Source organism: Lytechinus variegatus, chromosome 7, assembly GCF_018143015.1.
Source record: "Lytechinus variegatus isolate NC3 chromosome 7, Lvar_3.0, whole genome shotgun sequence".
NCBI lineage: Eukaryota > Metazoa > Echinodermata > Echinoidea > Temnopleuroida > Toxopneustidae > Lytechinus > Lytechinus variegatus.
In genome coordinates this window covers 24,474,525-24,495,420 of record NC_054746.1, presented here as the reverse complement: position 1 = coordinate 24,495,420, position 20,896 = coordinate 24,474,525, and the positions used below count along the sequence as shown (strand labels likewise).

General features: G+C 36.9%; 1 protein-coding gene across 1 annotated transcript; it reads left to right on the top strand.

Annotated features, from left to right (window-relative positions):
- Positions 1-5,255: 5,255 nt before the first annotated feature.
- LOC121418083 (thyrotropin receptor-like) lies at positions 5,256-20,190 on the top strand. The gene is made up of 9 exons (XM_041611789.1): positions 5,256-5,452; positions 7,509-7,580; positions 7,892-7,963; positions 9,102-9,173; positions 12,195-12,275; positions 13,788-13,856; positions 16,111-16,179; positions 16,952-17,023; positions 17,400-20,190. Exons 1-9 carry the CDS (start codon positions 5,256-5,258, stop codon positions 19,702-19,704), a joined length of 3,009 nt encoding a protein of 1,002 aa, XP_041467723.1. The 3' UTR covers positions 19,705-20,190.
- The last annotated feature ends 706 nt before the right edge of the window (positions 20,191-20,896 follow it).

Here is a 20,896-nt window from a genome sequence, read left to right as displayed (position 1 = left end):
ATCATAATCATAGCGTAATCTATTTGTTTATTGGTTGTATTGCACGGCCGTATTCTCGTAACTGGGTCTCCGGTAATGATCACGAATTATCGTGGAACTTCGGAAGCTATTTCCGCTCACCCCTACTTTGCCTCACGAACATAAACCGTGGAAATGTCTTCAGTTTTTAAATTGCTTCACTGGCTATGGGAGATATATCGTAGAGAAAGTATCATCCCGAATTATTATTTTCTTTTCACACTGGAAGTGAGGAGGCTGTGATGATTGATCTCTTCCGTCTTGTCATGTAAAACATTTTGTCAGATATTGACTGCAGCAACAACAAACATTCTTCGATGAAATAACGAACTCTAGTTGTTCACGATTATTTTTTTTAAGTAAAAAGCACAACATGCTGACTTCGTCTGATGCACGAGTGATGAAAAGGGTTGCGCTTAATTTGTCCCTATACCCCACTTGCGGAAATATTACTTCCCATTATTAGATTAATGTTAATCAACATAAACTTTATATTATTAACACACTTATATTTTCATACATTTACTACTACGATCAAATATTTCTTAATAACATTTCTTATAAGTTATGAAATATTATTCTAGGCTATGTTCGAACAATAAATCTTTAAATGTTTCCTATACATGTATTTGATGCCTTATTTCTGATGTAGAGATTAGCATCCTCAAATGACAGTGGTATAACACGCTGTTGATGATATCATTTTCTTCTATCGACAATTTTCAAGCACCCATTGAGTATTACAAGTGGTAACTTTGGGGTTAATAAAGTCTTTTGATTTCCCAGAGTCTGCAATACACCGACGCACAGTGAAACTAGAGAACCATCGACAAGATATGAAGAGCGAGAAGGATTTGAGGAGAGGGGGAAAGGAAATAGAAGGTGAAAGAGGAGAGGGGGCCGATGAAAAAATGAGTCTTGAGAAGGGGACTTTGACGTAGTGATTACATCTTATATAGGGATGCGGATATCCTCACTCTTTTATGGATATGAATACTACTTGGACCTTAATAAAGAAAAATTTAATTTTAATAATAATTGAATTATTTTGATTTTTTTTTATTTAACGTCAAAAACAACCAAGTTTGTACTCCTACATAACGTGATAGATTTTTTTTGTTATTATTCACAAAATTAAAAATTTGAATTTGGTTAATAGTAGTATGGAAAATAGTAATGGAAGAAAACGGAGAAAAGAAATGACGTAGACAATAAGGTTTGATCTGAGAATTTTATTTTATTAATTACAATTTTGATTAGAGGCCCCATAGTTCTTATAGTTTCAAGGAAAATGTGAAACAAATGACAAGGAAATGAAATAATGAAGTCTGTGCCTTGGAAAATAGGAATTGAAAGATTTATACACCATAGTCAAAAACCTATTTACAATACCCCACATAGCAGTATTCACTGCACGAAGGGTTTGATAAAGATATTTGTAACGGTACACACTACTTTTGAGACCGATACCAATTTGAATGACATGAATGAAATGCCTATTTCCATGTCTCTGAAAAAATGTACTTCGAATTGATTAAAGCAGTGGCGTAATAAACCAAAAACTTGAGAGGGCTAGGCATGGCGAAATGGGCAAAATTTTCTAAAAAGCTGCAAACGAGCAATAATTTTGACATTTTGTACATAAAAATCTGATTTTGTGATATATTTTGACACAAGATTCAGAAAATTTATTTCCCTTTCTCTCCCTTTCGCCCCTTTTCTCGTATTGGTAGTGAACATTATTGTTATTAATTTTTTTTTTGGGGGGGTCCATGGCCCCAAACTCCCTCCCCCATCTGTACGCCAGTGCATGGATGAAGTAATAATCATATTAATGTCTATATTGAATCTTCTAACAACTTTTGATGAGTAAGATTTACAATTGATTAAAGGGATTTAGAAAGTCACATTTGTAAATTTATGTGAAATGTTACAAACAGCTTTGTGAAACAAGTTCTAATAGATAAAGGTGTCAAATCTTTGCCCATTTGAGTAATATATACGATACTGAGATACATAAGACCGCTTATTTGGTGACGGTAATGAGACGTAACTGAATATACTCAATGGGATAAAGAAGGGAGGAGTAAATTGAAAGAAAGAGACACGAAGAGAGAGAGAGGGGGAGAGGGAGAGAGACAGGGGTGGGGCAAGAGAAAGCTGATTAAGCTGAAAATGAATCGAAACTATCGGATTGAAAAAGAGATAGACACAATTATCAACTGAAGTGTTGGTCAGCATGATCAATAATACATCTAAATTTGATTGATTGCTATTAATGTTAGAAACACGTGATCTGAAATCAGTTGCGAACTAAGGCAAGATGGATAGCTCTGAAAGAGGGGAAGAAAAGAAACTCAGAAGTTGTTGATAAAAACCGTCGGCGAGGTTTCAACAAACAGTGTAGCGAGTTTTCTCAAGAAGCTCCACTTGACATTTTGGTGCAGGCGACACAGATCCCAACCAAAGTCATCCAAAAGAACCGATATCCTCCAACTCCATACCAATTGCCATGGTAACCAATGCCAACCCGCGCCGTCTGTGCCGTCTGCGGCTTTTGTCATTCGTCAAACTACACACATTCTAGTCTTCTTCAAAACGAAGGATGATACTTACTTATGGATAATTAGGGAGTATACTGAACGAAGTCATTATGACTCTGTATTCAGTTCCATTTTTTGTATTCTCTTTAGGTTGGCCGGATCATGTCCTGGTGGGTCAGCGTAGAACTTGAACTTCACTGGTTCACTTCTACAATACTTGTCCATCCGTTCTCGAAGCTGTAGTCACTGGGTGCATTAACTAATTCATTACTGAGACTATTCCATGGTTTTCTCATTCTCATGTAAAAAGATTTCTTACGTTTCTCAGTGACTGATCACGTTTAATGATCGGTATATCTCTTACAAACTGCTTGTGTGTAATATTATAGTCATGATGATTAGCCTTATTTAAACTTTGAATGCATGACTCCTTGTAAAGAAGTTCAATGCACCGTCATTATTTTATTTCCCTTGTCTTTTGTGGCCGTCATCATTGTCTTGGTAGTTGTAGAAGTTTGTATTACTGTTGTTGTTGTTGTTGTTTTGTTGGATTTCCAGGTTCGCTTCTCCGCTTTATTTTCCCCTGCTTCTCATCGTCTGTTCTTGAGATAAAAAGGAAGAGAGTCCTTACCCCAATCCCGACCCCGGAAAAATAGAGGTGTTTGGAGTCGACAGGGAACCCCGTGAACGGTTGATCTGGCTTGAAGGAGGGGTGTTTGAATATTCATAAGGTGTTTTCAAGAAGGGTACTCCATGGAGTGAGATTGAGATAGTCAGTAAAGTGAGACGAGTGAGACATCATCGATAGGGCCTAGTAGGGGGCTCTTCGGGGATCCTATAAGCCAAAGAGAGGGTATTTCCCCTCCTTTGTTCTATTTTATTTCTAATACTTAAACCGATCCCCTCTCCTCCCGCCTTCATATTCAATTGTTTCTCCTTTTCCTTTCATAGTTTTTTTCCTTCGATCTTCCAAACTTCCAAGAAATGCAACGATAATGATAATAACAAAATTAACCAGACAATACAAGGGATGGGTATACCGTGTAAATAAAAAAAGATAAAAAATAAGGTAAACTTCCACAATTTTATTCCACGAATCTCCGATATTCAAGTTTTTACCGAATGTTATATTGAAACACGAAGATTTTTTTTTAATCGAAAATAAAATCAATAATTTTTTGTGAAGAAATCCTGAATTCTAACTTTGAATCCTTTTATTTTGAATTAAACTGTCCCTTTTAATGTATTTGATCTCATTACCTTTCCACTTATAAGATTTATATACTAAATAGAATTAAATATTAGTTTGTTTATTGATGCATCTGTTTTTTTTTTTTTTGTTAATTACTCAATTATTATTCGGTGAAATATTCATTCATTTGCCTGCATTATGTATTCATTATTATTCTTCAAAAATAATCAACTTGGCATTCTTATCGGTCAATTTAAAACTAACCTTTGTCTTTCATTCACATTCTAACCACGTACAATATGCCAATACGCTTAATAAATGTTTTTCTTAAACTCCCAAACTGACTTTACGGTTACTGCTAATGTTATGTAGGATGGATTTATACCAAAACAACGTCTGTTTTACAGATGCTGTTATTATTGTCAGACGTCACGTGTGGCCTTGGAATTGATCTTTAAGGATCTTGGGATGGGGAAAATATTTGTCCCAGGGGCGATATAATCAATGTCATCTTTCCGCACGGATTACAAGTTAACAAGCTTTACAATGTTTTAAAGTGACGTTGAAGGAGCGACCGTCTTATACTGTCCAAGTCTATGTTTTTAGTGCCTTTGATAAGTACTTCACAGTCAAAAATGATAAATGCAGAGGAAACGACGTACACTGATGATGAAGAGTAATGGAAGATGAAGGGGCATAATCACTATAATTTATTCCTCGATTTGTTCCTACCCCTTCCTAAATATCATAAAACTGCCCCGTTGTCGAGGCTGCATTAGTATATTTTCTAAAGCCCATAATAAAGTGTGTTCATAATCTTCAACAGTTCTTCATTAATAGTTTTCATTAAGTCCACGTCGTTTTTAGGACTCCCCAGTGTTAGTATAGGCTGAAGTTAATTCTAAGTCAATTTAAATCCGTTATACATGTAGCTCATTCTTCTTTGTTCTCACTCAGTCTTATTAAAAGACGGAGGTACTTTGAGCAAGCAAAAAAAAAAAGCTGAATTAAGCACCAACCTCATCTCACCCACTTTAGCAATAGGTTAATAACTCTATTCGCACTCAGAGTGGGCCCACATTGCAGTCTTTTTTTTTGCAGCAATGATGTGACAAGAGTCTCCTTCATGTTCAAGCTAGCACAAGCTCGGTCATGAAATGTAACTTTTACAGACCGAATGTACCCGTTTCATTGACAATGTAATATCATTTTGTACCAACGACAATTTTTTTGGTGTAAATGCCCCCTTTAACTAGGTCTATTAATAAAAAAAGTCAAATATCAAACATATTCCGTAATCAATAGTGTTACTTACATTGCCTTTGTATTATCTGGCGATAACCACCCTCAAATTGGATACAAATAAATCTAGGATGGTCATCAAAAACACAAATTCGCTCAGCATCCCTCCCCACCCCCACTCGACCCGCACTCACGATCTCAACCATTCCTCGTGTCGACAAAACGTTGTCAGAAGGCTGGGGATGCCCTATGGGCAGAAGATGGCGCAATCACGAGACCAAGAAAGTACCAGCAGGCGGTGTTGTTGTGACAGTTGGGATGTAGTTTTTACCCGGAAGGGGTTCTCCTTCTACCAAACCCTATCAAGCTGCTCTCGAGATCGTGACTGCGAACTTAAACGGAAACGACATCGAATAATCTCGTTTCGCATGGTGATGACGGTGATGATGTCCGAAGGGTAAAATTGTGAGAATCATTAGAAGGGGGCGGCTCAGGGACATGCAAGACGATCTAGCAACGACGTCATTTTATTTCTTCAATGAATATTCGATAGTTCCACGAGCATGGCGACATGTAAAGGGCTACCCTTCTTTAATGCTCTTCCCCTCCTTCTGCTCCTTTTTTCAATGCTTAAAGAAAGGGGCGCCTCCCCCCCATATAACCACCCCTACCCATCGGATCTATAGTTTATGCCATCGTGTCACCATGTTATGCCTCCTCAGTTTCACGAGATGATTTTCTCTCCCTGTGAGGGTGTTTCTCTCAAATACCTTCTAAAGGCCTGTCATGTTCTGTTCCATGTGACATTCTTTTACTGGAGGGAATTGCATTTTTTTAAAAGAGAATTACAAAATTATTCGTAACACGTTGGATAATGAATTCTGTAAATTCACATATGTTTTGTCGTTCCAGTATGCAATGTGTTTAAAAAAATGCGGCCTATTGCCCATATAGAAAATAATTATGTAGGCCTATTGCGCATGCGTGTTTCGATCAATATAGAAATGGATATGTTTCCATCGTCGCTTCGCGTTTTCTCTGGAAATGAAGAGCAATGAATATGGGAAAGTTAAAGTTTTTTGGCTCTAAATAATATAAGGATATCAATTACGCAATCTTGGGGTTAATGGTAGATTATGGCCGGTTGATATGATATACAGATTTACATGATGGAGTAATCGTCTCCGGAACATTAATCTTACCAATATTATTTATATTTTAGCAATGAAATTAATCATTCGTTAATAATAGCTTGCCAATTAGTCCAGTTTGCAATTTCAAGAGAAGTATGGACTCTTAAAAATGTTGGGCAATGGTCTTCACAACAATATTTGTTCAAACTTTATCCAATTCTGGGTAGTTTTAAACCAACAATGTGTGCTTTGGGTTGAAAACTACCCCCGGAGTTGGATAATGTTTTAACCAATTGTTGGGTGGACCTTACGTTGCCCAACATTTTAAGAGTGTGTATTAAGAATACTAAACATTGGTGACTGGAATTCGTACAGTAGCTTGTATGAGAAACTCAAACATGACTGTCTAAAATAAATTCGCGCGTATTAAAATAATGTCCTTTAATTTCTGTTGTGGTCAAGACAAGAGGGCATTACCAAAAGAGGAATGATTTCATTTTTAACATTAACAGATACTCATATTACTTCTTCCTTTTAATGAAATGGGTATAGGATTCCTTGATCCAGATTTTCTTGCAGAATGGGTAACACGACACCAGATGGAATAAGGCGCGAACTAGGAAATGCTAGTCATTGGATAGGGATATAAAATAAAAGCGATGTAATCTATACATATCTGGTTTGTTCTCTCTGTTGTTATTTTTAAATTCATCTTGTTATTTCCTGTTGCCTGATATCTTTCGCTTCTCATGAGTACGGAATATAATTGATCCGTTTTCTGGAAGTAGATTCATGTGACAATGTGATTTTGCTATGTTCTCTCTGATCAAAGGTAATTATAGCCAGCATGAACAAGCAGAATAGTAATGTTATTTTTTTCCTTTTTAGAAGTGTAGCCATAAAACTTCTAGCCTCCTTGACCTTCATGAAATACAGAGAGAGGGAGTGATGTGGGGTGAGAAGGAGCGAAGATGGTGTATTGGCTAGATTATTATATGTCCGTAGCTCTTGTTTGATACATGATTTATAGGTAGAAAAAGAAAATTACATTTATTTAATTTAATTTGTACATTTTTATGTTTATTCTATAAAGACATCTCTCTTCTCGGTATTTACCCTCACTCCCATGCCCTCCTACCCTCTCCCCAACTGTCTCTTTCTTTATCTCTCTCTTTGCCTCTCTAGATCTCTTTTTGTCTCTACTTTAGTCTGTCAGTATTATTGTTATCATTTCTTTCCTTCGAATCGTTAAAAAAATCAGATTGTCTTTTACCCACAAACTGAAATTAAGCTATAAAATGTTATAATTGTACTTTATTCATGCAAGTCGTTCGAATCGTTGTTAATACTAACGAAATTTCAATCTGTTTTATCTTTCAGATATATCGATGATACAGATATTGAAGTGATCCGGAAGACTGATTTCCTAAATTTGCCGATGCTGAAATTAATGTAAGTAGAGAATGCCATTTTTTTTTTATTTCATAAACACCAATATATCAGAAAACCATATTGCCTCTACGGAAATGATCGGTGTGTCAGAAGCAGTTTAAATACTCGTTCGACTAGCTATTGGTGCAAAAAAAATAGTTTCCCCTTTACGACGCTGAGCACGCTTTGAGCGAAATATATCATGTGTGATGTGCAAATGTTGATATTCATGTATATCAAAAGGAATGACATAAATCCTCAAATGGTTTATCGATTAAAATGGCGTGGAATTGATTGCCTTCAGTTCCGTATTTTACTTACATTTTTAACAGATCCATCAAAAACAGCGACAAACTGGAAGTCATCGAGGAAGGGGCGTTTACCAAAAGTCAACTAATTCTAATGTAAGTGATGTTCAGCTTCATGTGAAGAAAGCCAGGTTATTGGAGCTTAATTTCCTGGTGAAAGCGATACCCTATTCCCACTTAATAAACCATTTACTCTCCTAAAAATCAGAGTCATTAAGCAATGGCACATTGAAGATAATTGATATTTGTCTCTTTTTGGCGGTTACTCAATAAATTTGTGAAAATTGTTTCCAATCGACATGCAGTTTTAGTATTAGTTATTCAACTTTATGTTTTACAAAATACAGATATTCTATTGTTTAAAAAAAATCAATTGTGTGAAGTGAATTGTACAATGCATCAAATATGTAATGTAATTTAGCTCCTAAGGTGTTTAATCTTTTATATACTAAATTTTCGACGGAAATACGTCTTTTTTAGGGCTAGACGTGGAAAAGGAGATTTAAATAAACCTGAACAAGGCGAATTATCACCGAAAACTTGATATCAATATACAGTATTTTCCATGAAATGCACGCCCCACACGCAAATATGATATGTTAATGCTTGACCTAGTTTCGTTTAGCTTTTATTGTTCTTCATTTCATATTTTATTTCTATTATTTTCTCGACTCGTTTGCTGTATCTACTCATTAAATTTGGAAAGTCAAAATGAGCTTCAGAGGAATGAGCTTCAGAGGTGTCATTCTCTTGAATTTCTTTATGGATTTCATTCAGGGTAATTTCCTGGCCTGATTATTCTTGGCTATCGATGTGGTCTTGCCTTATTTCTTTTACCTTTCTCTTCTCTCTGTGATGTTCTTTTTTCACCCTCATTCTCATAACCATTAAAAGATTCCAGGAATGCCTGACAAATTGGACTTCTAATTTTTGGTAGATTGATTTCATCCTCTTTTGTCTTAGAAGAGGCGAATTAAAACAAAGCTTCTACCAAATTCATGAAATACGTGCTTTGAATGTTTTATCTTGTATATTTAATTGTTTTTATTCATTTGTGTTTAGTGATTTATTTTATTTGGGGCGAAAGTCTTCCTCGTAACCTTTGTCTCTTTTTTTGCCTGTCTCCTTTTCTCTCACTTTCTCTCTCTCTCTCCTATCCAGTTTGTTCGTTTATGTATTCTAGTGCATTTTTCCGATGCCTCATTCTCTTATTGACATTCATTTCCTTCCTCAGAGAATTAGACAATCTCCCGCTGAAGATGCCTTTACCGAACATTATCGGAGAACTACCACACCTCACCCAACTGTAAGTATATTATCAGGACCTTCGTTATAAGTATTGCATGACTTCATTAACAGCCGAACAGTCACTACAAGTCGAATTTAACTAACGTTTATCATCATCACGTTGGAATAAAGAATAATTGATAATATATTGAAAATTGTATATAAATAACTAAATAAATAAAAAATATTTTGAGCCTGATCATTTCGTCATGGACGGGCATTTAAGAAATTCTGAAAGTTTAAAGACTTTTAAAAATAAAGTAGTGAAATTCGTTAATGTATCACAGATATTATCAAATGTTTATAGAATTTCTGTAAGAATATCCCTCTTACGTTGGTTTTACCTCGGAATTTTATGGTGGGTTAAACCAGGTGACTTTTCTAATTCTGTGTCTTCTTTTTCTTCCTTCTTCTGTTGGTCTGGTGTAGTTGATGGTCTCATCTACCCGCTTCTTTTCTAAGGGCATCGTTGGTGGCGCTGCTTTCTTGAATAAGTCTTCATTAATTAAGTATATCATTTTAGTTCAAGAAAACAGGGAATATTGCCAACCGTACAGAAAGTGACACATTTGTTAAAGAGTATAGAGATACGGAATATCAAATGGCGTTTAAAAAGGCTAAGCTGGGGGAGCACTTAAGGAAATGGGAACAAATCAATGCATACCTTTCTTAATACTATGGATATATTGGTTGCTTCATTTTGTTTCTGTTTTGTTTTGTTTATTCGTTCAAGTACAGATAGTTGTACCATAGCAAGTGCATCGTGTGTGGGTGTACGTGTGTAGATGGATGTGAGTTTTGTGACGGGGAGGAGGGCCGGGGGTGAGCTGTGGGTGGTGGTGAGTTTTGAAGTGAGCTTGTGTGGGTGTCTGGGGAAAGAGATGAGGAGGGGGGGGGGGGTATGAGGGGTACGGTGAGTGTGAAGGGACATTTTAAGATAACCTTCCTCTTATTAAACGTTAAAATAGTCTTTTATCCTTTTTTCCATATTTCTTGTACAATAATTTAATTTTCTATTCAGGGAAAAAAGTCATCTTATACAAAGTATGTTTTTTTTTTCTTTATTTTGTCGACTGATATGGGCTTTTTTCCCCCTATAGTTTCACATTGTCATAGAGAAAAATTTGGCAGTTTAATTTCATTTGTAACCATTTAAAAAAAATATTTGTAATCTCATTGACATTGATATATATATATATATATATATATATATATATATATATATTTGTTTGTGTAGTTGTTGTGTACATGCAAAGAAACTTTATTTACATGAATTGTTGATTTGAAAAGAGGAAGAAAATAAAATATTTTTTAAAACAAAAAAAGTTAGAAGACAGTGTCGAGAGACGCTTCTCAACGGCTGCAGGTATTTGGTTGAGGATAGGGGGTGGGTGGTTGGATGCCCTATGTACGTAGGCAGCTGTGTCGTTAGACTTTCTGGATGGTTGAAAATCGCTTGTGTGTAGATTGAGGATGACGTCCAAGTAATCTACGATTTGTTGGTTGGTTTTGACGGTGATGCGTACGCCGAGATCATTGAAGACCTTGATGAACTGGTCTTTTCGCGCCCTATCCACCCTGCTCCTAGCCTCTTGTCGAGGCCCTGGCGGTTGCTTCCCGAGCGAAGCGAGGGATTTCCTAATTCGCGAAGCGAATAAGGCCTGGCGCAAGCCTGTCTCGCGGCGCTCTGCTTCGCTATATCCCTTGCTTCGCCATGTTCGCTCGAAAAGTAGCCGACAGGGCCTCGACAAGAGGCTACCCTGTTCCATGATGCTCGTCGGAGAACCGCTAGGCCGTCGTCGTGATATATATATAGGCCTACTCTACAGGTGTTAATTCTTTTGTTTAATTGTGACAGAGCATATAATCCTCTGAGCTTACAAATCTCGGCTCTGTCGTAGGCACCCATGGAAACATCGAATTGCTTTCGGCCTTCTCTCTTTTTCCCCCGCTTTGTTGTTGTTGTCGAAGAGCAATGTTCTCCTTGCATGCATGATCGTTTCCATTTCGTCATCCTCGATGACAGTGAATTTCTGGGCCCAGCATAGGCAGGTTGACAATATCTCGATTGTGATGGAGGGGTAGAAGTCGACTATGTCAAATACAAAAAAATGATAATGATCCTTGTCTGTGAGCTTTTTGAACCATTGTAGTAAACATTTAGCTGTGTTGGTCCACTGATTTGGGTTGGTTTGTGCTTTTATTTGCTTGTTAATGCGATCAAGCAGTGAGAGGGAGAGAGAGGGGCGAATGCGTTTATATCCCCACCCCTCGTGTTTCTTTTATGCAACGACATCATCGATTTTAGAGATATTTTCTTAAATTTCCCTTTGGATTTATTATGAAAAAGCAGTCCAAAGTTATATTTTGTTAAAAATAACTGAATGAATTCCTGCGTATCACAAAATGTTGGCTACTTTTGTCTTGCGAATTTCCTTTCAAACATCGTTCGTAGATTTCTTGCAAACCAGTGCACGATGTGGATTGGGAAAATCTTTAGGGACTCGTGTACAAATCAACACAAATACATTTCTCTCGCTGTAATTTCATATATGTAATTAGGCAAATGGGGAAAGTAATATAATTACATCAGAGTATAATTCATAGTCCCGTAAGATTTTAAATTGTAAATTAATCCATGAAAAGCTCCTTCTAAGTGTTTGCCCTGCAAATCAACATCAATTCTTCCCCTACATCAACCGACTACATCCACATTTCAGCTATAGTAATATCACATAACATGTAGAAAATACGTAATAACGTAGAAACTGGAATGAAAAATGAATTTATACCAGGATGCCTTAGCTATTTTTCTACTCTAATGAATGTAGTATCCTGTGAATAAATTATGAAAGATTAATAAGAGTTATAGCGGTTTTTCCACTTTAAGTTAATCTTACGATTGGATCCAAACAATTATTTTTTTAATGAAACGATATTAAGTTATCATAGATTGGTTTGTGATACATGTATTATATTTGCTTTTAGTACAAATGAATTGTTCTCAAATCGCTTATTTAAATATTTCTTATGGTTTTAGACAAATTACACGGTGCAACCTGAATGCTGTTCCGAATATGACATCCTTGACCATTGATGAGTCGCAAGTTCTCCTTAAGGTGTAAGTATACCTTCAGAGTTTTGCTTTGTTTTCTATCTCATCCATCAATTTATTGTGAAAATAGAATTCATTAATGATGTACAAAGTGAAGATCTCTCCACTGAGGATAGCAGAGGTGTTTGAATTTGCCACTTGGTCAGACATCCTTTTTTTTAAGTCAACTTGGTCTGGCTGTACTCTCGCATATTTTAGTGTATTCACTCCAAAACATTAGCAAATGGAGATGATCTTGATCGTGGGAGATTTGGGCGAGCACAAATAATTTTCCATCTATTCATATTTTTATCATTATCATATTTGTTCTTATCGAATTGCCATCGAAACTAGACTCTTATTGGTCAAAATTACCAATGTATTAGTAAGTATGATTGCCTCCAGCCCCCCCCCCCCCACCAAAAAAGGGTCACAATCAACCAACTTCTGCATCTGACCTGGATCGTTTTAAACAATAAATTGGGAATGGCACCACATTGGTTGAATTTTACCAATATATTTGTTCGGAAACAAATATTCCTCAACAAAGAAGGTATGAGGAGTGGGTTTTTATCTTCATATGTTATGTAGATATATAATTAAGAAATGGATACTAAATTGGAAATTCTTGGTTTAATTAACAGCAAGAAGGTATAGGATTAATCCCATTTGTGCAAAGTTCCATATTTCAATCAAAAATATTGTAAACACTTTAGCGGACTCTGCGGACTTACCACAAAAACTCATTTAAGTTTGATTGATATATCAAGATGCAAAATGTATACTATATATTTCTAATTTTTGAAACGTACGATCTGCTCTAATTCCACCCTTACTCATTTCCAGAAAAATGCAATTCAGTGTGTCTTACTTCTATAATAGGCAATGTCGATTTACTGGAGCTCCCTAATGGAAAGGAAAATTATACTTGGTCATGTTCCACTTTTCCCGCTTGGCCGTGTAATGTTCATTTTCGTGTCATCAGTTTACCTAGTTAGTCACCGACTATTCAAACATTTTATAAGAGGATGTCTTTTCTGGAATTTAACTGTCTTCGATTTGTGAAGGGGCATTTAAAACTTTCAAGTCTTGCGAATATCTTCGACCATTCGACTGGAACATTTTTGCACACGATCGCAACGGTTGTAAATAGTCGCAATTTAGAAAACATTGAACATCATTCATATTACCTGAGGGATGAATATTTATTATATTCTGATCAATCATGACTCTAAAGAGATGATTCTGTCCGTATAAGTTCTATCATCATGACCATTAAGAGTAATGTGAGGGTGAATTGAATAACTTTGTATTGAGCCTACTCTAATATTGGTAAAATCAAACAAGTACAACATTAAGAGTCTCAATCATACAGATTTCTCTGTTTAACATTCTCACTTTCTACAAACAAGGTGGATATCAGTATGGACTAGGCGTATGTAAGGAAATAAATTATAACGAATGATTTACAAGTACTCAAAAACAATTTTTCCAGTATTAAGCAGATATTTCTGATGATTAAATTTCTTTGTCTTACAGGGATTTGTCCTGGAACAACCTGAGAATTTTGGAACCTGGGGCTTTCAAGGGTCTCCGGATTCACAAACTGTGAGTATGTTGACATGTTTGGGTATCCAAATGCTGTCAATAGATTCTTAATAAATTTGTCCTAGGATTGGATGATAATATTGAGACTTGGAATATCTTAATCTGTAATGTTCTAAATCATCGTATGAATACCTATGTTCAAATCTGTGACTATGCTGTCATCCTTCTGAGAATAAAAGCGAATTTGATTTTTAGTCGTAATGTCGTCATAGCAGTCGTACGATTGGCTACGATTTGAGACTAATTTGGCATTTACTCCAAAATAAAGGCTTGTAATCTTTCAAAATGGTTATATTAGTACTCTTTCAATTAATTTTAACCTGAAATATAATGATGTGTTCCATTCACATTTTCAGGAAATGAGTAAAATGCGATTTGTTCCAAAATCGGATCGCGAACAGTCGTAAGGTGTGCGGTGGCCTTTAAGTATGCGCATTTGTCACCCACTCTATAGGGACACGAAGTTTTCATTTGAGCACCGCTCAATCTTGGATCCCGAATTACTTTTGTTTGATCTCTGTTGTGAATGATAAAGGAGAAAACAAGAAAGACGGAACGCACTGGTGTTCCCGTGTGCGTAGAAAGAGCTTTCGAGTGAACTTTGGGCTTGGAATTTTCACCAGTCTACCGTCGTGTGATTAGAAGCTTCCTATATTGCATGGCAACATTCATGTCAACATTGTTCAAGCATTCAGTTAACTGTCTGATCTACCTATTAGAAACAAGTATTTTAAAAGTGATAATTGTGATAACCAATCGAAATATCTCTTTAGCAATTTATATTCTGTTATCAAAATCTCCAGCAGATTATATTAAGTAATATGTCTCCATGGTTGGACTGGTCAATCGATACAAAATAGAAGCAGTAAAATGACAGTATATATACTTGTATTGTGAATTATCATTCGTATTTGAATGTATCTCTCTTTGGAGTATCCAACATCAAATAGGTCATAGCCCTTCTCTGATGCCTTTCAACGTTTAGTGTTTTCTCTCGATAAGCACTTATCAACAATCACTCAAATCCAATGTGGTCGTGGAGAACATTTCGTTTTAAATAACAGCTTTCTCAAGCACCCACTCCATCCCTGCTTCTGAATGTCAACTGCATGTTTACAATGATTGTTCGATATTGACCTACTCACTGATGAAAAATATATTGATCTGTATTCCAAACTCATGCCACAGCCAGTCTATCCAATAATTCGATTTTCGGTGTTTGTGTTTGACATGAATATCGTCCCACTGAGTGGAAAATGCGCTTGTATGCAAGGATTACATGGTTGATCAAGATTTCCATTCCTGGTATGAGGAAAAATGATGATAAATCGACTTGCAATTCCTCCGTGAACAGACATCATGTGGCCCGTTTCTTAAACAGGGACCGCGGAACGGTTTTGAAAGTGGGTGGGGGGGGGGGCTGATCATGCACAAACTCGTAATCAGATGATAATTTTTACGTTTTTTTACATGGTTTTGGAAAAAGTGCAGGGACTGAAGCCTCCGCAGCCCTCCCCCCGTTTCCGCGGTCCATGACAAAGACAGACACAGTTTAAAAAAAAGTTGTTTAATCCTGTCACTCTAACAACAGATTGTTTAAACTTTTTTGTAATTGTTTAAACCTTTTTAAACAACTTGTTTAAAAAAGTTTAAACAATTGTTTAAAAAGTTTAAACAGCTGTTTAAAAGGTTTAAAAGTAGTTGTTAGAGTGACAGGCTTAAACAACGTGCTTAAAAGTTTAAACAGCGTTTTTACAGTGGACAACTACTGTAAATTGGCTGCCGAGCCCAGTTTAATATTGCGGTGGCCATAATAACGAAGTTACCATTGTTGTCACTCTGTATGAAACATGCCCCAGATGAGACAATCCCTTTAAACTTTATAAGAAAAGCATCCAAGATTACATTCTAGAAACACTAAGTAAAATTTTACTCAATATTGGGTAGAAAGGGAACATGCTTGTTTGCTGGGTAATATTTTGCCCCACATTGGGCTATTTCAACGCAACATTGCGTAATATTTACAAAATATTTACCCAACCAACATGCATGTTCCCATTTTACCCAATATTGGGTAAATCTTTTTTAGAGTGTAGTAACTGAATCAGCTTTGTAATCTTACTATCATCACTAATCCTTTCATGGAATGAAGATATTTTCTGAAAAGAATTTGACCGTAGTGATCGTACAGTAGGTATCCATGGTATCTTTTCTATCCATTCACCCTTATGATTATATTTTGTTCTTCATCTAGGAATCTGGAAAGGAACAACATAGCAACTGTCCCAGACTATGCGTTCCGTGGATCAACAATAGAGAATCTGTGAGTACAAGCCCTCGGTACATCGATCTTTTTTTACATTCTTCAAAGTTGAAAATGAAAATGATTAGTTGAAAATCAATGTGTCCTCCAAAGGATCCTGGTTAAATAACGAAAACAACAGTCCGCAGGCTGACCCTGATCTCTCTACTGCTCCAGTATCTGTCTCCACCGCTTCATCCTCATTACTTTTTTTCTTTTTCATTCTCTAGATGACACCCCGTCTGTCTCGATCGTTTAACCTCTAGTCTCTATATTCAGCTAATTGTTCTCAAAATTTTCTAGAATTTCCAGTTTTTTTCAACATGAACAGGTATTTTTATAGAATGGAAAAAAATGACCGCTAATTCCTTAAAAGAAAATTTCACTTCGTAACGTGACTTGAAATTTCAAATAAGCATTTTAGATTTATCTATAGTAGATATGAATGAACCGGTCAGGAGCATGTCAAAAACTTCAGTATGTCCGTGTTAAATGCTTTTTTTTTTTTTTAGATATGTTTATGGTACATTATTAGCTTTTTAAAAACGAGATTTTAACCCTTTTCGAGAAAGTCATATGGACTACAATTGAATGTTTTGTTTTAATTATCATGTTAACCTGTTTATTTTTAAGTGCTGAATCTGAAATTTGAGTGCGGCTTTTTGACAAACGCTAACTAAAAGAAAAGATGAAAATAATGTGCACCACTAAGCACCTAAAGACAGATATGGAACAGATATCCCGAGTCATTAAATTCTCATGATTTTTTTTTTATTTTCATTGTATCCATAAGGTCATTGGCTTACAATCCTATAAGTACGCTCGCTGAGAATGCATTCGCTGAGTTTGATGGACCCGAAAATTTGTAAGTATAAAAGATTATCGCTTTCATTAATGTCTTTGGGTTTCAAAACAGTCCTTCGAGTAATTATTAAATTGTTGTTTCATTACATATGCATTAGAATGTCCATTTTGCAAAGTTGTACCAAACAGGAGGCGGGGAAAATTTCTAACAAATATTCATTTTTCTTCGATGTCTCCTCCCAATTCGCCCAAAAGGGCCCTGTCGTAATGAGGCCGGTCCTTTCGCTCCCCATTTTGGGAAGTTCATGAATTGTAAGTGCATTTATTAGAGTCACTTACAAAAAATCCCAATTCAAATACTTGGTAGACACAACGGCTGCCCGATCTTAATTGATGCATTAATATTGATATTATTTTTCGATGTGTTTTGCCTTTAGATCACTCGAGAAGACGGATATCGACTACCTTCCAACCACAGGTCTTAAGTATCTTATTGAGCTGAACATCGAAGGAACAGACAGGCTTTCTGTCTTTCCTCCTATCTTTCGCTTTGAGCGGATTCGCGTGGCCAAATTGACTTACTTCAGTCACTGCTGCGCTTTCAACTACCAAACCAAGGAGAACTACGGATTTGTGAACAAGCAGAGTGTTACCGCGAAGATAAGAACAACCTCATGCCCCTCGACCACGATGCCAACCATCACATCTCGTGGAATTGACGTGATCGGTTTCGGTGATGGAGCCTTTGTCCTGTCAGGGACTGACACGACCATCCAGCGTGGCGCAGATATAGACGATTATGGCCAATCACTCTTTGGACAATATCAGGGGGCAGGGATGCAGAAAGAGAGTTTGCCAAATTCTGCCTTTGATCCGAGAGAGCTCAACGGATCTATTATTGAGGAGAGTATACCAGTGCAGAAGCCACCACCTATAGAAGATGGCTCATCGTGGACTCCTAATGGAATCAACCCTAATATCACACACGACGTTAATGGCAGCAAATGCGATGGTGATCTAGTGACAACAGATTACTCAGATGTCATGTGCACTCCTCAGCCGAATGCCTTTCATCCGTGTTCAGATGTCATGGGGTATGTGTTCCTTCGGGTCATGGTGTGGTTTGTTTCTGGAACGGCACTCGTGGGCAACTTCATTGTTCTTGTGGTACTTGCTTCTCAACGTCACAAGATGACCGTCCCAAAGTTCCTTATGTGCAACTTATCTCTTGCTGATCTGTGCATGGGCCTGTACCTTCTGATGGTAGCCTCCGTCGATATCCACACCCGAGGTGCATACTTTAATTATTCCTTCCAATGGCAGTACGGTGCTGGGTGCAGTGTGGCAGGGTTTATATCAATGTTTTCCAGTGAACTCTCTGTATTCTCTCTCACAGTCATCACGATTGAGCGATGGTACACTATTATCTACGCGATCGACCTCAACAAACGAATTCGACTCCGATTAGCAGCACGCATTATGATAGTTGGATGGGTGTTTTCAATACTGGTAGCTGTTTTACCTCTCTTCAATGTTGGAAACTATGGCATTACTAGTATGTGCTTGCCATTTTACATTGAAAACAGGAAAGACACTGTCACTATCTCTTATGTTATTGTCATTCTCTTTGTCAACACCATAGCCTTTGCGGTTATTTGCGCTTGCTACATAAAGATGTACCTCACAGTAAGGAATCCACATACAGTCATGCAGCGCAAAGACTCGAAGGTAGCTAAACGCATGGCAGTGTTAGTCTTCACAGACTTTGCTTGTTGGGCACCCATGGCACTTTTTGGTCTGTCCGGTGCGTTGGGTCACCACCTCCTTTCAACAAACCAATCAAAAATCTTCATCGTCCTCTTCTACCCTATAAACTCCTGTGCAAATCCTTTCCTGTATGCTATATTCACAAAAGCATTTAGACGTGATCTGTACCTTCTTCTGGCTAAACATGGAATGTGCGAGAAACAAGCAATGAAGTATCACCCAACGGCAACAAGCGGCCAGCGCTCTGTTTCCCAGATCAACTCGACTGCTCATGACAACAAGGTCAAACAATATCACCGGGATTCTTCTGGGTCAGTCCTCACCGGCATTACCAGCTATAGCCAGTCGTCTGTAGGCTATGAAAAGGATTTTGCATCGAATTCCAACGGAAGTCCGCAGCACCCAGTAAAACCAAACTCGAACTCGATTCCAATGGTTCCATTTCGTGACGAGCGATCAAAGGATGGCGACAACCAACGGCACCAAAGAAATGACATTCAACCGAACAGTCATCCGTCTACCGCTTCCGATAAGCATCAGTCTTTTGTCGATCGTGTCAACATTACGTTAGAAGTTTCCATTGAAGGCCTGGAAACGGTTCCCGAAGAGGTCGACCAGAATGATAACTACGATGGCCAGTACGAGCCGACCGTCTCGTTCTACAAGCGGGAAGGGGAAAGTTACAAAGAGAAGCATTTTCTCTTACCTCAGGTGGTACAGAGTTACCACAGTGATGATGAAGATGTGCATTCTGCCGAAACTGGTGAGAGGAATCGTAACAATTGTGGCCTGACCCTCACACCTCACCAGGATTACAATCACTCCGTGGACAATGATGATACCTTCCGTAAGAACAGTCGGGCTGATAGTGGTATCCAATCGAACAACACTACACCCACCGACAAGGAAGGAACACAGAAGCAACTTGATGTTCACTTGCTCCCATGCTCTACAGACCATGAAACAGTTCTTTAAAGACTCCTCATATAATTCATATATTTTTCTGCAGGAATTGTATATAACACAAACTGTAAAAATCGATGAACGCGATGGGACCCTTGATGTAAATAATTGTAAAATAGTGCACATATTTATTTGCTTGTATTTTGTATCTTTTAAATGTACATATCTGTAAGGATTCTGAAGTGCAATGTGTAGTAAATTGTTTCACCTTTAATATCAATTACAAAAAGTTCTTATACATCTCTTTATGGGTACATGCTGAATTGTATCGACCACATCATCCAAAATTGTTTTATGAACGCAAAAAGCAACATGATGCAGAACAACCAATCTTTCTAAGAATAAAGGGATCACAGACAATTATTATATCAAGGGTTATATGACGCCATATGCCCAGGGATGACTGCACTCTTGTAAGACTTTAAATCGGCAAATCTTCAAAGATATTTCACAATGACGACACTCTAGATCTATTCAACTGAAAGTCCAGTCTTCTTACGGATGGTCCAAAACGACATTGACATTTTTACTTTGGACATTATCGGATGATACAATTATTGTGATAAACTGTGATATTTGGCTCGAATGCACGCATGGAAATATTAAATTTCATCTCTTTGATTTTTTTGCAATTTGCAAACTGGACTTGATAGTTGACTCATGAAATTTTAACGATGTTTAAGCATATTTTCGACAGTGTGGCTGTGTTTAATCAAGATGCCCCATTAAATTTTGGTTCTTGAATTTGATGTCAGTGTAAATATAAATTGTATAGTGTATGAATTTTGTGTATGCAGATATATTGATGACTTTGTTTCTGTGTCAATTATTTTTTACTTATATAGCATCCCAATTGGTATAGTATGTTAAATATTTTGAATATTGTTTTGTGATGTGCTGTCGTATTGGATTTTGTATTTTGTTCGTAATGAATGTATCATATGAAATATTCTATGCTGCATTTGAAAAAACAAGAGGCTTTATTTATAAGTAAAAATTTTCTTTAGGGAGAACAGCCTTGGTCTCAAGTCATTTTATTTGTTCTTTATATTTTATACAGCGTGTCCAAAAAATATCCCTTTTACATAGGGCTGAATTAATTCCAACAGCTAGTAGTATTTATGTACAATAATAGAAAGCTCATTTTATGTTCTAACTTTTATGTTCTGAAAATTTAATTTGCTTCAGCGGTTTTGAATACACA

Bases quoted from the DNA above. Each gene is read 5' to 3' on its own strand.
- LOC121418083 (XM_041611789.1), top strand. From the start codon at position 5,256: ATGGCGCAATCACGAGACCAAGAAAGTACCAGCAGGCGGTGTTGTTGT. The intron at 9,174-12,194 runs GTAAGTATATTA...TTATGGTTTTAG, and splicing joins CTACCACACCTCACCCAACT to ACAAATTACACGGTGCAACC. The intron at 17,024-17,399 runs GTAAGTATAAAA...TTTTGCCTTTAG, and splicing joins TTTGATGGACCCGAAAATTT to ATCACTCGAGAAGACGGATA.